The following is a 17250-nucleotide window of genomic DNA, read 5'->3' on the forward strand; positions in this document are numbered from 1 at the left end:
ATTATCCGCGCTTTCGTATTTGCCTTAGCAAAATGAGTTATGTGGTTATATTAATAGACTCTGACCTCACGCGCGTAGCTTGGTAACGTATATTGTAAGGTAAGCAAGAGCCGAATTCTAGTTTTCTTGTCCGACGTGAGCTCGAATAAGCTCGGCGGGTATGTTCATTAGATGCAACCCTGCTTTCACTGAAGGTTTCGTATGCTTACAAACGCAGACGCTCATCCACGGAGACGCAGCGGGCGATTCGTCATTCATTGAGATGCTCACTGAAGATTGCAAAAATCAGCGTTTTAGTGAAACACCAATCTTTTTCGTGTACTTTGTGCTACATAGTCACTGATTAGTAACCATCGGTTAGGCCAAGGAGGGTGTTGGGTGTCTACATTTTATGCAAATATTCCAGAGTTGTTGTGAACAACAGACTGCCTAACAACTTTTCAAGGGGTCTTTCTAACCTACTGTGCGCAGGCGCGCCTCTGAGCCTGAATTTGACGTCCGACGGGAGATATACGAGAACAGCGTACGTTTCCCTCGCTCGAGACGCAGCTACGGGATGTATGTACACCTATGCCAAGGCCATCACGATTCACGATGCAGCTTAGAATTCACAGCTGGCAGACCCCCAAGCTACGTATTAAAGGGCACTGGATGCGGGCTTGTTGTACAGAAGGTAAGTTGTTTATCCCTGGCAACACGTATGGAAAACACTAACTCTTCAATTTCTTCTTAACCATGTGTCATCGCATATTCCAGCAAAGGTGAGTCAACGACAACCCGGAATAACATCTGTGAAATACAAGGTGCTGACCATCTGAGAAATCCACAACGGGGCAAATTAGACACATGAGCGGTTTCTCGCCGTCGCTTAAGATCCAGCGGCAAGAGCTTGAAAACTTAGTCATCGCACTAGTTAGTCAATTAATTTAATAAAGAGTTTTGCCAGTTCTTTCTTTTCTTTTTCTTTTTTACTTAGAACTTTGAGCTCATAACGAGCGCACAGCAGGACTGATATTCTATGTTAGAAAACACTAAACAATTAACGGCTTTGTCTCAGAGAATGTTGGCTCATTTCAAGCGTAAAGCTGGAACTTAGCGAGCAAGGGGCGCAGCTACTACGCCTGGAGGAGGCGACCCTGCCCACCTGCGGGACATTCGGCATCTCCCTTCTCAGAACACGCAGCAATGGCGAATCTAACATTCTAGAAAAAGCGCAAGTGGTAGGGCGACAGCAAGAAAAAAAAAAAAAGTCGGGTGGCATATGCGCTGTCCAGCTCTCGCCGGAAAGCGCACTCTCAGGCAGAAGATGCAAGAGAGAGAGGAAGGAAAGAAGAAAGGCAGGGAGGAGCTAAGCAGAAAGAAAATTCCGGAGTGCTGCTCCACAGTGGAGAACGGGGCAGATGAAACATAAGAAGAAAATAGGAAGATACAGATTGTGTACGGTCACATAGTCCGAGCCGGTCGTGATCGCCGCATGCCATCACAACACAGGACCACGTGCAGCGCAATGGACACCATTTGCGGAGGTATCTTCTAAAAAGCACAAGCAGAGACTTCGTCGACCTCCGCTGCGATGACTTATGAAGTCGGCATTCAAAAATGATTTGCTCTGATTACGGCAGGCACGCAGCCAGAATTTTTTATCGTGGGTTGGAGCGGAAGGGAGAACAAACTTTTCCCTGGGCAAGATTTAATATATACATACAAAAGCGTACTAGAACACCCCAAACACGGAGCATGAACCAGCTTATTCAAATTCATATACATCCGCAAGCATCTAACATCCATATAAATAAAACTGTGTTCCGGCTGTCTTACTATTTTTTTACGTCACGTAGTGACACGCTAAATTAAAGATAGCTATTCACAAACTCTTTACACACGGCTCTTTTCGTATGTTTAATGCGCTTTGATATTTTATGACATAAATGACGTCTAGCTCGTTAGACAGACAAGTAATTTTTTGAAGGAGCATCAAACGTGGATGAAATAAATATGGGCAGTTGTGGTCGGTATGTCTTTCAGTACCTTTTTGTAACACACCAGACAAACGCGAGATGTCCTACAGGTAGGGGAATGATGAAATTAACGCTAATAGAAGCAACCGGACGCTACGACAGCCACCGACGAGAGTTTGAGATCATCATCATCGTCGTCGTTGTCGTAGTCGGCCTATATTTATGTCCACTGCAGGACGAAGGCCGCTCCAGTCGACCTTCATTGACCCCTGTCTTGCGCGAGCTGATTCCCCCTTACGCCTGCAAATTTCATACTTTCATCACCCCACCTCATTTGCTACCGTCCTCCAGTATGTTTCTCTTCCTTTGGCACCAATTCTAATGATCCATCGGTTATCTATCCTACGCATTTCATGGCCTCCCCAGCTTCATTGATTTCTCTTAATGTCAACTAGAATATCGGCTACCCCTGTTTCCTCTCTGATCAACACCCCTCTCGTTCTCTCTTTTGACGAGGATCAACGGCGAATATCTCAACCTTCTGTTTGCAGATGGCACTGTCCTTTTCAGCAACACTGGGGATGAATTGCAACAAATGATTGCGGACGTTGAACGAGAAAGTGTATGAGTAGCGTTGAAAATTAATGTGCAGAAGACAAAGGTAATGTTCACTAGCCTGGCAAGGGACCAAGAACTCATGATCGCCAGTCAGCCTCTAGAGTATGTGCAGGAGTAAGCTTATCTAGGTCAATTAATCACAGGGTACCCTGACCATGAGAAGCAAAATTACGGAATAAAAGCAGACTAGAGTGCCTGCGGCACGCATTACCTAATCCTGACTAAGAGCTTACCACTGTAGTTGAAGATTGTACAATCGTTGTATTCTACCGGTGCTAGCATATAGGCCAGAAACTTGGAGGTTGGCAAAAAAACTCGAGAACAAGTTAAGGACAGCGCAAAGAGCGATGGAACGAAAAAAAAATGTCCAACGGTTACGATCCTGCCTAATGCGAAATTTGAGAACAGTCCGATACGTGTTTTCATTTCGCGATATATTGAGGCAAAGAATTTGAGACCGAAATCACCGCACCAACTGGCAGTGGGCCAGTGCCGTCAGAGCGTTCGCAGAGGAAGGGGCAGTATGGGAACGCTGGCATGATGAGTTGCATCGGCGCCAGCTGGCGTAGTTGACGACGACGAACGTGCGAGACGAACGCACGAGTGCGTTCGCGCGGTTACGCCGGGGGACGCCGACGCTCAACCCAGCAATCGGCGCCTAGGAGTCGCACTCTAAAATATTGGGCGTAATCTTGAGCTCAACTAATCTTTTATTCAGCAGTGTGTTACCTTGTAAATTGCAGATGTATGGGTCATAAAGTTATCCAATGAGAATAATGAAGTATAACGAACAATAATTGGCACGATATTTCTGCGTACCAACCTTGCACCCGTGGCGCTTCGCCGTTCGCTCTGAACTCAGTCAGTCTGCGTGGATACAAAACAAAATTTGTGCTTGTCCCGAGCGGAAAATGAAGCCGCGAAACTTACACTAGACGCTTTTGCCCGATCGAGCCACAGTGAAGACTTGCGATAATGTTGTTTAATTGCTTGCCTATGACAATATGCTGGTGAAATGAATTTTTTTGCACGCGAGCAGGTGCGCATCTCTTGCGGGAGAAAAATGGGTGCGTTATTCCTTGTATTTGTACCCCCTTTCGCTTGCAAGAATGGCTGGAGAGTTTCATTTCGGAAGACGTAGTGGGCGGGCTGGACACATGGCTGGATAACGGCCTGTGATCAAAGCGGACTAACGCAGTCGCGAGCGACGAGCGACCGTCTCTGTACAGTATGGCGATGACAGTCGCAACAGAACGTCTTCAAGGATCTCCTCGTGACCACAGTAATAAATATTATTGCATCGCTGTCAGCCATTCCAAAACGAAAAGCAAAATACTTCGTACAAGGCTGCTCCTTGCCAAAGGCGACAAAGTAGGGTATCCTCGCGTCCGCAGACTCCAGTTGGGATGCGAAGGCGGAGGGTAAGTTCCAGGTAGTGCTATCGGTTGCATTTGTTTGGGATCGCACCGCTGGCGCGATCGGTTGTTGGGAACTCGGCGCTGACGCCCGTGGTTGTACCTGGGTCGCAAGCCCCAAGGGTAGCGTTGGCCTGGCGGCCTGGGGTACAACTGGAAGCATCCGAAGGTCCCGGCAAAGCATGAGTCGACTGGTAACAACAAAACAACTTGTTTATTTTAACATCGCAAAGAGTTGGCGGTCAGGTTGACCGAAGTAGAGAGACGGGAGAGCACTTTACTCAACAGAAGAAATCGGAGCCCTCCTTTTGGCGTCCGGGGGCAGCTGTCTTTATACTCTCGCAGTTGAGGGCAAGAAGGAACCCCTCAATAGACGAGCACGTGAACGTACAATGTCGTAGCGCTGTCGTAGCACAATGTCGTAGCACAATGTCGTAGCACACTGTCGTAGCGCTGTCGTAGCACAATGTCGTAGCGCAATGTCGTAGCACACTGTCGTAGCGCTGCCGGTCGGGCACAATGACTGTAATGAGAGGGTGATCCTTTGCGGTCGCATCGCCGCAGTCGCGCCTGGAAACACCTGGCGGGGAGCGTTGCGGCGACGACGATCGGGCCAAAATGTCTGCCGCCCCGCCGCAGTCGCGCCGGCAAAACCACGTGTCGCAGGCGAAACGCAACAGACCGCCCCGCCGGGGAAAGGAGATCCCGATGGACAGGGGACTGCATCCGCTGTCCGGAGGGATGTCGCTCGATGATGCTCATAACCGAAGTCGGGCGTCCCTCGACGTTTCTTGAGCGCAGCGCACAGAGAAGGCCTCGTTCTCTCGTTCAGGTTCGCACGGGACACTGCAAAGTGACTTCGGGAGAGTTCACATTTTTGTTCTCGTTCCCGGCAAGCGTTAGAACTACGCTGAAACTCAACCGCTCAGTCAGCAAGCACGGCACAACCCTCACTAAGCCCTGCCAGGCTCTTTCCCCTTTTTATACCACTGCCTAGTTCCTTACAGTAGTCTAGCATCACTCAGAACGCGTCCACAAATTGGAAAATTGCACTAGAAAGCATATCATCACTTTGAAACACTAAACAAAAGCAATATGTTAAAAAAAATCCTGCCTCAGGAAGAAAAACATCAGTAACCAACAATTTTGAGGCTGATTCCCACGTTAGGGGCTTCGACTTAAGCCATCGGCGTTACCGTTGAGACTCCCCTTTTTATAACGCACCTCAAAGGAATATTGTTGTAAAGCGAGGCTCCAGCGCAGGAGGCGGCCATTTTTGGGAGAGATGGTCTGCAGCCATTGGAGAGGGCAGTGATCCGTCTCAATGATAAACCTCGAGCCGGCTAGATAGCATGACAATTTCTGAACGGCCCACACGAGACATGCACACTCTTTCTCGGTGGCGCTATACGCCTGCTCACGACTGGTCAGCTTACGACTAGCATACAGGACGGGGTGTTCTACTTCTCCATTTTCCCGTTGGCACAGTACAACGCCCATGCCTCGCTCACTAGCATCGCATTGAACAACGAACCCTTTTGTATAGTCTGGCGATCGTAGCACAGGCTGGTTTGTTAGGGCACTCTTTAGGGCGCTAAAAGCCCTTTCCTTTGTCTCGTCCCAGACGACTGTTTGAGGCTCTGTTTTTCTTAGAGCATCCGTCAGGGGAGCCGCGATATCAGAGTACCTAGGGATGTACCTCTGATAGTAGCCGGCGACACCCAAGAACGACCGAATATCGGTCTTTGTGCGCGGTTGCGGAAAGTCTCGCACAGCGGCCACTTTTATCTCAGAGGGGCGGCGACGACCCTGACCAATCACGTGACCGAGGTAGACAACCTCGGCCTGTGCTAACTGGCACTTAGGAGCCTTTACTGTCAAGCCCGCTTCGCGCAGGCGGGTTAGCACTGCCCGCAAGTGTGTCATATGCTCAGACCAGGATGCGGAGAATATCGCTACGTCGTCTAGATACGGTAAAGCGAATTCTTGCTGTCCCCGCAACACTTTATCCATGAGGCTTGAAAAACAGTATGGCGCGTTCTTCAAACCAAAACTCAACACTTTAGGACGGAATGTTCCCATTGGTGAAATGAACGCCGCATACCTACTAGCCTCTTCTGTAAGTGGAACCTGCCAATAACCCCTGACAAGATCTAGGGTGGAAATAAACTGAGCGCTACTAACTTTCTCAAGGCGCTCCTCGATGTTAGGGATCGGATAAATTTGATCCTTAGTGATGGAATTAAGCCTGCGGTAGTCGACGCAAGGACGAGGTTCCTTGCCCGGTACCTCAACTAAAATCAAAGGGGAGGTATAATCACTCTCACCTGCCTCAATAACACCGAGCTGTAGCATTTTCTTTACCTCAGCCTCCATAATATCGCTCTGGCGGGGTGACACCCGATACGCCTAGGATCGTACTGGCTCTGGGGAGGTAAGTTCTATGTCATGAGTAAGGACAGAAGTCCTACCAGGCCTCTCAGAGAACAGACCTTGAAACTCTTGTAATAGCTGGTGTAGTTCGGTTTTCTGCTCAGGCGACAGCGGTGCTTTACTGATAAGGTCACTAATGACTTGACCGGTGTCTTCCCTGTTCGTCACTGAGCCTAGTCCCGGAAGCTCGACCGGAAGCTCTTCAGGAACGTTTACCATCATGCACACCACTGCTTCCCTTTGTCTATAAGGTTTGAGCAGATTACAGTGGTAAACTTGCTGTGCTTTCCGCTTTCCTGGCAGACTTACCACGTAGTTAACGTCCGACAGTTTCTGAACAATTCGCGCTGGGCCCTCCCACTGCACGTCTAGTTTGTTGTTTAGCGATGTGCGCAATATCATGACCTCATCGCCCACCTCAAAACGACGGGCCCTGGCTGTCCGATCATAATAAACCTTGGCCCTCTGCTGGGCCTTTGTCATTGATTCACCTGACAACTCCTGTGCCCTTCTTAAGCGTTCGAGGAGCTTAAGTACGTACTCCACCACGACTGGGTCGTCGCCCCTGCCTTCCCATGATTCTCGAAGCATGCGAAGCGGAGATCGAAGCGAGCGACCGTACACCAGCTCAGCTGGCGAAAACCCCGTAGCTGCATGCGGCGCGGTCCTTAAAGCAAACATCACCCCAGGCGGACACAGCTCCCAGTCAGTTCGATGTTCAAAACACAATGCTCTCAACACGCGCTTCATGACGGAGTGGAGCTTCTCAACGGAATTCGACTGTGGGTGGTACACTGAGCTGTGTAACAGCTTTACCCCACACCTTTCGAGAAAAGTTGTCGTCAAAGCGCTAGTAAACACTGTGCCCTGATCTGATTGAATTTCTGCAGGAAAACCAACTCGCGCAAATATGGACAGTAGTGCATTAACTATCTCAACTGAGCTGAGTTCTTTAAGCGGCACTGCTTCAGGGAACTTTGTCGCTGGGCAGATCACAGTCAAAATGTGTCTGTACCCCGTGGCTGTTACCGGCAGAGGTCCCACTGTATCAATAACGAGCCGTCTAAAAGGCTCCGTTATGATAGGTACCAATTTCAACGGCGCCCTTGATTTGTCCCCTGGTTTGCCCACCCGCTGACAAGTGTCACATGTCCTCACGAAATGGTCTGCGTCCCGAAAACACCCTGGCCAATAGTACTCTTGCAAGAGACGGTCCTTAGTTTTCTTAACTCCTAGGTGTCCGGACCACGAACCCCCGTGCGTCAAGCGCATCAGATCCTGACGATAGCATTGAGGCACGATCAGCTGATCGAACTCCACTCCTCTGCGGTCTAGATACTTCCGGTACAGGACTCCACCTCTTTCCACAAAACGCGCATTTTTCCTGGCGATACCTTCCTTGACATTGCAGCGTATGTTTTCTAGGCTACCATCCTTCTTTTGCTCGGCTATCAAAGCCGACCGGCTGACTTTTAGCAACCTATCAAGTCCGTCTGACGTAGGCGCGATGAGCAAATCAGTAGATAGCTCGTCTAACTTTCCCGTGTCGGGCGTTTCCTCTCCAGTATCTGGCGCCTTCAACGCTACAGGCTCAATTTTATTCAGTTCGGGCGTGCTCTGAATATCGGCTTGCTGCGCCTCTGACCCTTTTTCGTTGTTTGATAACATCGGCCCCGCAACTACCGCCTTTGCAGCGAGCTCCCGAACCTTCGATCTGGTTAAGGCCTGAACACTAGCTTCACCAAACAAAAGCCCCTTCTCGCGCAGGAGGTGATCGGACCTGTTTGAAAATAGGTACGGGTACTGGGGTGGCAGCATAGATGACACTGCCGCCTCCGTCTCAAGCGCTCCGAAAGGTCCTTCAATAAGCACTTTTGCTACCGGCAGACACACGCTATGAGCTTCCACGGCTTGCTTGATCCATGCGCACTCGCCCGTGAACATATGGGGTTCTACGTAAGACGGGTGAACTACATCCATCGTAGCTGCGGAATCGCGAAGCACTCGGCACTCTTTCCCGTTCACGAGGAGGTCTCGCATGTAAGGCTCGAGAAGCTTCATGTTCTCGTCAGTGCTGCCTATTGAAAAAAACACAACTTTTGGTGTTGTTTCCGGACACTGCGCCGAAAAGTGACCCGGCTTCTGGCACGTATAACAAACGCGCGCTCGCCTCATCTCGAACCGCTTTCTGCGTTTGGCTGCCGCCGTCTCTTTACGTTTGGTCGGACTGCTTTCACTCGCATCCTCACTACGCGTGTCCCCCTTTACTCTCATGGGTGTGAACTTCGGCCTCTCAAACTTCGAGCCAAATTCACCCTTTTGACCGTCCTTAGCTCCGCGAGCCCGACGCGTCACAAACTCCTCGGCTAGCTCAGCGGCTTTAGCCACCGTACAAACGTCTGGCCTATCCAAGACCCAGTATCGCACGTTCTCCGGTAACCGACTATAAAACTGTTCTAGCCCGAAGCACTGCAGAACTTTATCGTGGTCACCAAACGCTTTCTCTTCTTTGAGCCACTCCTGCATGTTTGACATAAGCCTATACGCAAACTCTGTATATGACTCACTTTTGCCTTTCTCAATTTCCCGAAACTTCCGACGGAACGCCTCCGCAGACAGCCGGTACTTTTTTAGCAGACTCGATTTTACTTTGTCGAAATCCTCTGCCTCCTCTCTATCCAAGCGAGCGACTACGTCGGCCGCCTCGCCGGGTAACAAAGTGAGCAAGCGCTGTGGCCACGTTTCCCGAGAGAACCCCTGCTTCTCGCACGTTCGCTCAAAGTTAACCAGGAACAAACCAATGTCCTCTCCAAGCTTAAACGGCCGCATCAGGTCAGTCATTTTGAACAATACGCGTTCTCCTGCACCGTGTGCCTGACTTCCATTACGAGCGCGTTCTATCTCTATCTCGAGACGCTTCATTTCCAAAGCGTGTTGACGGTCACGCTCTTCTTTTTCTTTCTCTTTTTGTTCTTTAAGTTCGCGCTCCTGTCTTTTTGCAGTCTCCCTCTCTTCAATGGTCTCAAGGCATTCCGACAGCTCGTCATCCTCAGCTTCTAACTCAAGAATAGCCCTTAGCAGTTCTGGTTTTCTGAGTTTGTCCGAGACATTCAGACCCAACTCTCTTGCAAGCTCCAGCAATTTCGGTTTGCGCAACGACTTCAAATCCATGGCTGCTCTGAATGCTGCTTTCTGTACTGCTTACTATTGTCTTGCCGCAAACTAACCCGGCAGCAACGACAACCACAATTACCAGCTCTGTTTCTGACACTAACAAAAGCCTGGCAAAGCTCAGAAGAAGAAAGTCCCGCACTCACCAAACCTCGCAGGCAGGAATTCCGCGCAGTCGTTCCGCTGCAGGCAACCAGTCGTCACACAGGGCTCGTTGCACTGCTCCCGGATCGTCGTTGAGCTGCTCAGCATACAGTCAACTGCATCTCTTCGCTGCTGGCCTCCGTTGTCGCGATCTCCCCGCTGGCAGACAGTTGTTTGAAGTCGGAGGCGATCTCACCGCTGCCAACCAGATGTTTTGATCGCACCGCTGGCGCGATCGGTTGTTGGGAACTCGGCGCTGACGCCCGTGGTTGTACCTGGGTCGCAAGCCCCAAGGGTAGCGTTGGCCTGGCGGCCTGGGGTACAACTGGAAGCATCCGAAGGTCCCGGCAAAGCATGAGTCGACTGGTAACAACAAAACAACTTGTTTATTTTAACATCGCAAAGAGTTGGCGGTCAGGTTGACCGAAGTAGAGAGACGGGAGAGCACTTTACTCAACAGAAGAAATCGGAGCCCTCCTTTTGGCGTCCGGGGGCAGCTGTCTTTATACTCTCGCAGTTGAGGGCAAGAAGGAGCCCCTCAATAGACGAGCACGTGAACGTACAATGTCGTAGCGCTGTCGTAGCACAATGTCGTAGCACAATGTCGTAGCACACTGTCGTAGCGCTGTCGTAGCACAATGTCGTAGCGCAATGTCGTAGCACACTGTCGTAGCGCTGCCGGTCGGGCACAATGACTGTAATGAGAGGGTGATCCTTTGCGGTCGCATCGCCGCAGTCGCGCCTGGAAACACCTGGCGGGGAGCGTTGCGGCGACGACGATCGGGCCAAAATGTCTGCCGCCCCGCCGCAGTCGCGCCGGCAAAACCACGTGTCGCAGGCGAAACGCAACACATTGAACATTTGGGGATTTCCACATAAAGAACGTGATACCTCGTGCGAGTACTCGAAGTTTTCTATAACAGCAAACGACCTTGATGATAGTTTCGCTTCCTCTTGGCTCTCCTAAAGAGCTAACCGAGCAGCATTATCAACATACTCGTTACCTATGACGCCCCAGTGACTTGGAAGCCGCTTAAACGTGGCATGGGGCCCTTTCTCGGCTAAGGTATGGATGAGTTCTGTAATCTCGAACGCCAGCTGTTTGCGAGTTCTTAGTCATGGTCCCCAATACAGCGCACACAGGCAGTCACTCGCGACCGCGCTGGCGTGTCTTGGCGACCAGCCGTTTTCGGAGCAGACCGTCCTGGAACGCCGACATATACAGTCGTCATACCACAAGACACTGAAAGCGCTCCTGATATTTTTACGTTTCAGTTGCCTATTGGAGAGGCTGTTACACTCATGGACGTTCACGACCTTGCCTACATTTCTTTTTCCGTTAGTTTGCCTTTTCTCTCCGCTGTTTTTTTTTTTCGTCTTTCGTTTCCCCTTACCCTTCCCCCAGTGCAGGGTAGCTAATCAGAATCTCATCCGGTTAACCTCCCTGCCTTCCCCATCCCGTTTATCTTTTACCTTTGGTACACGCCAATGGGTTGATTTGAATGCCTGCAGCACTGCCTTCGAAATGCTGCATATCGACCATCGTCGAGGTTTTTCTTAGCTGACGACACTAAGTGAAGCAAGAAAAGCTGCAAGCTCGTCGATACAAGCCGCAAGCCGTCGATGTAAGTTGGGTGGTACGTCTTGAAAGTGATGGTACGGGCTTTCACTTGGGAAACCACAGTTCCGGACGAACCATGGGAGCTACTGAGCCTTCGGCATAAATGCAGTAGAGCACAGTATTGGTAAGAGCAGTATTGCATGGTCGGTGTAACTGCATTAGCGCAAGCTCTTGGGCCAGTTGATCCATAAGTAAAACTCTTGCTTGGGCTAGTTCGTTCATGCTTGAAGTAGTAAAGGCAAGGCGCAGAAGACCAGGACTCAGGAAGAAGAACACAAACGACAGGACCGGCGCCACTCACAACTAAGTTTATTTTCGCAACAAGCCTGCCTTATGTAGGTTATTCACGCCGAGTCACGCACAAAACTTTAGAAGTAAAAAACAGCAATCTATCGACCATTGAGAAATGTTATCTGGCGCATATTATGGAATGAGCAAACGAGAACCATACGTGGATCAGCACAGGAGGCAATTGATCTAGTATAGTCTTTTTCCAAGCGAACGGGGACAAAAAACCAGACATAAAAAGTACCGTCCCCGTTGGCTTGGAAAAAGACTATACTAGATCAATTGCCTCCTGTGCTGATCCACGTGTTGGTTCTTGTTTGCTCATTCGATATGTGCCAGATAACATTCCTGAATGGTCGATAGATTGCTGTTTTTTACTTCTAAAGTTTTGTGCGTGACTCGGCGTGAATAAACTACATAAGGCACGCTTGTTGCGAAAATAAACTTAGTTGTTAGTGGCGCCGGTCCTGTCGTTTGTGTTCTTCTTCCTGAGTCCTGTTCTTCTGCGCCTTGCCTTTACTACTTCAGTTGATGCATGATGAAGTTGAAAAAATGTGGGGTGGGGGAGGGGCACCAGCGAATACACAACGACGGGTACAAAATGAAAAGGCGTTAGACACGGACGGACCCTGGGCTTTCAACTGTGCTTTTTCTGGAATAAAGCAGACTTGAAAGTCCAGCGTCTATCCGTGTCTAACGCCTTTTTCTTGTGTACGCGTCCTTGTGTATTATACGGTACGCCTCCCCCCTCACATCATTTCTTTAAAAGAAGCTCATTGGTGTACCTCTCCTGCAATATGAGCAGAAATAGTCGTTTAGGTGCAAGAAGCGCCACCTATATTTTTTTTTATTCCTAGCATGGTTACCTGCACCCAGGCCAAACCAAATATAAAGCAGTAATCGTCTGTTTAGTTGCGGGAGCGAAGCCCGATGAAAGACTGGCTTTACAGGGCATTCAAGCTCAGGCTCACAGAGTTTACTTGGTTTGCGAAGGGAGGAGGAGGAGAAAATAAAGAGAGAAGGCAGGGATACGACCAGAAATGCGCCTGGTTGGCTACCCTACTCTGGGGGACGGGAAAGAGGGAATAGAAAGATAAGATAGAGAGAGCGAGGGGAGAGGGAGGAAAGCCGCGGTGAGCTCGCGCACGCACGCGGAGGGCGTGAGCAAGTCAAGGACGTTAACATAGGCCAGTCGGCCTCAAAAAAGGCAACAACGCCTTCATAGCTTTGTGAGCCGACGAGCGATGGGGACGGCCTTCAAGTAGCACCTGCAGAGACAAGGAACGATCGTCCAGTCGTCGCAATGCAATCGATAATGTTTGTCTTTCCGGCTGAAATCGATGACAGTGGCAGAATGAATGTTCGATGTCCTCTTCCACGCCGCAGACGTCGCATGCAGTACTGTCGGTCATTCCAATCAAAGTAGTGTACGCCTTCGTGAAAGCCACTCTCAACCACAGCCGGTATAGAAGCGATGCCTCACGTCGGTGAAGCCCGGTTGGAGGTCGCGGTTGTAGCGAAGGGTTAATTAAGTTCGTACAACCTGGTGTGCTTTATATTTGGGGTGTTCCACGCTGTTAAAGAGAGCTTGCGTGCCAGGTGACGAAGCTGCCTTGCAGCGTCCGTCCTGGTAAAAGGAATGGGAATGATGTGTTGTTCTTGATGTGACTATCGGGCAGCTTTGTCTGCTTGATCATTTCCACTGATCCCGCAATGGCCAGGTAGCCAGTGGAAAATAATTTCGTAGCCTTTCTGTTTGACGTTGTGATGAAGTTTGACGATTTCGTATGTTAGCTGTTCGTAAGCTCCACGTCTGAGAATTGACTACATGCTGTGTAAAGCCGGTCTCGAGTCGGAAAACACGGCCCATGGATGTACCAGACCTCTCTGTGTCCATAAGTTTAAGCGCACTGCGCAGAGCGGTGAGTTCTGCAGCCGTGGACGTCGTGAAATGTGATGCCTTGAATCGCAGTGTTACTCTTCTTGTCCGTATAAACACAGCACGGCCAGAACTGGTCGATGTGGTCGATCCGTCAGTATATATATATGTACATGGCTACTGTATTTCTCGTACAACATGAGTAAGCTCAATTGTTTTAATGCAAGCGGTGGTAGATCTGACTTTTTCCTGAACTCCTGGAATTCAGAGGTGTGCTTTTAATTTAGGTTAATCTTTAAGTAATAAGTAGGAGGACACAACCTACGCTGTTGTGTCCTCCTACTTATCAGTGCGCTCGCTGTGAGCCACTGCCTGTCACTTCAACGATGAGGGTACGAGCGGACAGCCCGTGCGAAAAACTTTCCCATCGCCCTCTCTGGATAATGGCAGGCTTGAGAAGAGAGCCTAATACGTTCCTTGCCGCGATGCCCGTTGAAACGTTGCGACGCCGGACGCGAGGCGACGGCGCGGGTACCATGCAGCGGCTGCAAGCACTCGACGGCGAGCGCTCGATAGTGTGCACGGCGACTATAGGTCGGCGCTTTTCGCGAGCAAGTTACAGACGCTACGATATCGGATCTGCTGGCACTCGAACATTGGCGTGGGCCCGAAACATCAGTTCTGCCAGTTTAAAGAAGGAGCGTAGTGAAATCCAACTTGGAAGAAATGGCTCAAAAGAAGGCGGCTCCTGTTCTGTTTTATATATATATATATATATATATATATATATATATATATATATATATATATATATATATATATATATATATATATATATATATATATATATATATATATATATATATATATATATATATATACACACACACACACAGTCTATAGGCGGTCGTCTTCTGTGCCATTTCTTCAAAGATGGAATCGTATAAGCTGAAGCCAACTGATTCACTTGAGTCAGCGCGCTGACTCTGAGGCATTATTTTTCTTTTATTGAAATCGCGCGCGAGAGCATGGCAGCTTCAGCACGTTTCCTCGTGTATTTGCTCAGACGTGTGCAACCCATAGCTACAGGATCGGTGCCTGAGAAGGCGCTATCACTGAATGGACAAATAAGAAACCTCTGTCTCAAGTCGAGAGTCGACCTTACCTCTTTCATTCGCGATAAGCATCGACCGCGAAGGCTAGCGCGCGGATGGTGTCTTGCTAGGGCCTCTTGAGTCCAGCTATTCTGCAGAAACAGCTCAACGCTATCGGAAACTTATGCAAAAGCAGCTCTGTGAAGAAAAGGAAAGAGGTTCCGCTCTTTGCTCTTTGGTGCAGAAAGTAGAAGTGCTTTTGCGAGTAGGCATGTTTATTTATTTTTCTTCAAGTTCCTGGCAGTCAAAGTCCGTCGCTTGAGGTGTTTGGGGTCCAGTACAACGCTTGCAGCCTTGAAGGAGTTGACAATGCGATTACCGTCAGCTAAAACGCTCAAGAAAGCCTCACGAGCCCCGGTCGTCTTTGAGGGTCCATGTCTCATTATTTGCGCCTCATGACGGGCACGACTCAATTACTCCGGCTGCCTGACGAGAGCCAGGGGCCATGTTCGGGCTTGTATCCCACATGTACTTCGCTGACGTCATCAACACTGTAATCCCACTTATGCTGAGGAGAAAACAGCTTTCCTCCTTTCTTTCGTCGCAAATTTATCGTCGCTCACTTTACTCGGCATCGGGTCGAAATTATCGAGCAGTGGCTTCAACTGTTGGGGCGTCAGATAGCCATTAAAACACTGTGGCACACTTTCACAGCTCCACGGTTCTGCGCAGGCGCCTATGGTACTTTAGTGTGTTTGTGGTACCTTTTCTACTTATTTATTCTTTCCAGTTCTTTCTTTTTTTTTGGTAGCTTGTGGTCCTGAATTATGTGCATTTCCTAAGTCTCCTTGTCTTCTAGATAAAATACCTCGCTGTACGCAGTATGCTCCCCGACAAGGTTAGCAAAATTGATTCTTCCTTTACCGCTGTGCATTTAGTCATTTTCGTCTTTCTTAGCCGTCGCAGTCACCCTTGCGTACTACTTTGAGCAACTAATTCTTTTTGGGGCCTCAAAGCCACACCGGCTTTGAGAGGCAAAAATAAAATAGGCGGGCAGGAACGACGTTAGTGGAGGATACCGATTAACTTTTTTACTCTCCGTGTGTATAAACGTACACAAATAGCTGAATCCATTTGTTGTCTTTTTTCTGAATAAATTCTCATCTCAAACCCTAATTTGTGTACGCCATCGACATTTGCTATAGTTTTTCATTTTGGAGTGCCGTTAAGAAGGCGGCCACCGCACGTGACAATCAAGGTCGAGACATTGTGTCTGCGGCGTTAGACAATTTTCACTAGTGACAGATTATAATACGAAGCTACGGTGGTGTATTCTACCAGTCCGGGATACCATCCCATGCCATTTCTGTTTTGTTTCGATGTTCGGAATAGCAAAATAAAATAAAATATCTTATAAAAGTAGTGTTCATTGTGAATGGTTCTTCAAACAATTGACGCTCCGTGGCATCTAGAGCTCGTCTGAATTGTCTCCCTATCTCTGGTAGCAATCTGCTTCGTCTCTCGGAAGTTCTGAGCGATGCAACACAAACTAGGCGAACAACGTTGTTGCCTACTAGCCGCAAGTAATGCTTTAGACAATTTACTTGGTCTCCATGAAACTAAAAGAACACGTTAGTACGCATGGGGTGCATGTAATTTAAATTGGCATAACGCATAGGCGCGTCGCCGCGGTTGCCTTGCACAAACGTAGCACGTTCGTGGAAGAAGCTTACAAGTCACAACGGCGCAATGACTCTGAGTGGCGAATCACAGGGTCACGTCGTGAAAAAAAAAAAAAAAAACAGATGCCTACCGATGCCCGACGCCCATGATTCCAGTGGAGCAGGGCCCCATCACCAACGCAGATTTGGGTTTCATATTCCAGTACAGGACTTGTGGCTGGCCTCAGCTTATACGAGGCCATCTTTGAAGAAATGGCACCGAAGACGACGCCTATAGACTATATATATATATATATATATATATATATATATATATATATATATATATATATATATATATATATATATATATATATATATATATAAAACAGGACCGGAGCCGCCTTCTTTTGCGCCATTTCTTCCAAGTTGGATTTCACTACGCACCTTCTTAAAACTGGTAGAACTGATGTTTCGGGCCCACGCCAATGTTCGAGTGCCAGCAGATCCGATATCGTAGCGTCTGTAACTTGCTCGCGAAAAGCGCCGACCTATAGTCGCCGTGCACACTATCGAGCGCTCGCCGTCGAGTGCTTGCAGCCGCTGCATGGTACCCGCGCCGTCGCCTCGCGTCCGGCGTCGCAACGTTTCAATGGGCATCGCGGCAAGGAACGTATTAGGCTCTCTTCTCAAGCCTGCCATTATCCAGAGAGGGCGATGGGAGAGTTTTTTCGCACGGGCTGTCCGCTCGTACCCTCATCGTTGAAGTGACAGGCAGTGGTTCACAGCGAGCCAGTGGCGTATCTAGGTCATCTGGCATCCGGGGCCCATAGGTCTTTTGTCACCCTACGCCACCACCACCACCACCACCACCACCACCACCACCACTCGGGTGTAGTCAGGAAGGCGAGAATATCGAAAATTTCCGGGGAGCGGGGGGGGGGGGGGGGGGGGGGGGGTGTTGACGG

The 17250-nt window shown here is 49.2% G+C and overlaps 1 protein-coding gene across 1 annotated transcript in view; it reads left to right on the forward strand.

The window, feature by feature from the left end:
• Positions 1-529: 529 nt before the first annotated feature.
• Positions 530-17250, forward strand: part of LOC142558217 (stearoyl-CoA desaturase 5-like) — a 76328-nt gene continuing 59607 nt past the window's right edge. Inside the window, exon 1 of the mRNA XM_075670376.1 lies at positions 530-673. Coding sequence (XP_075526491.1) covers positions 557-673 — 117 coding nt within the window. The 5' untranslated portion in view covers positions 530-556. The remainder of the gene's footprint in view (positions 674-17250) is intronic.

The sequence above is a fragment of the Dermacentor variabilis genome, chromosome 1, assembly GCF_050947875.1.
Source record: "Dermacentor variabilis isolate Ectoservices chromosome 1, ASM5094787v1, whole genome shotgun sequence".
In the NCBI taxonomy this organism is placed as follows: Eukaryota; Metazoa; Arthropoda; class Arachnida; order Ixodida; family Ixodidae; genus Dermacentor; species Dermacentor variabilis.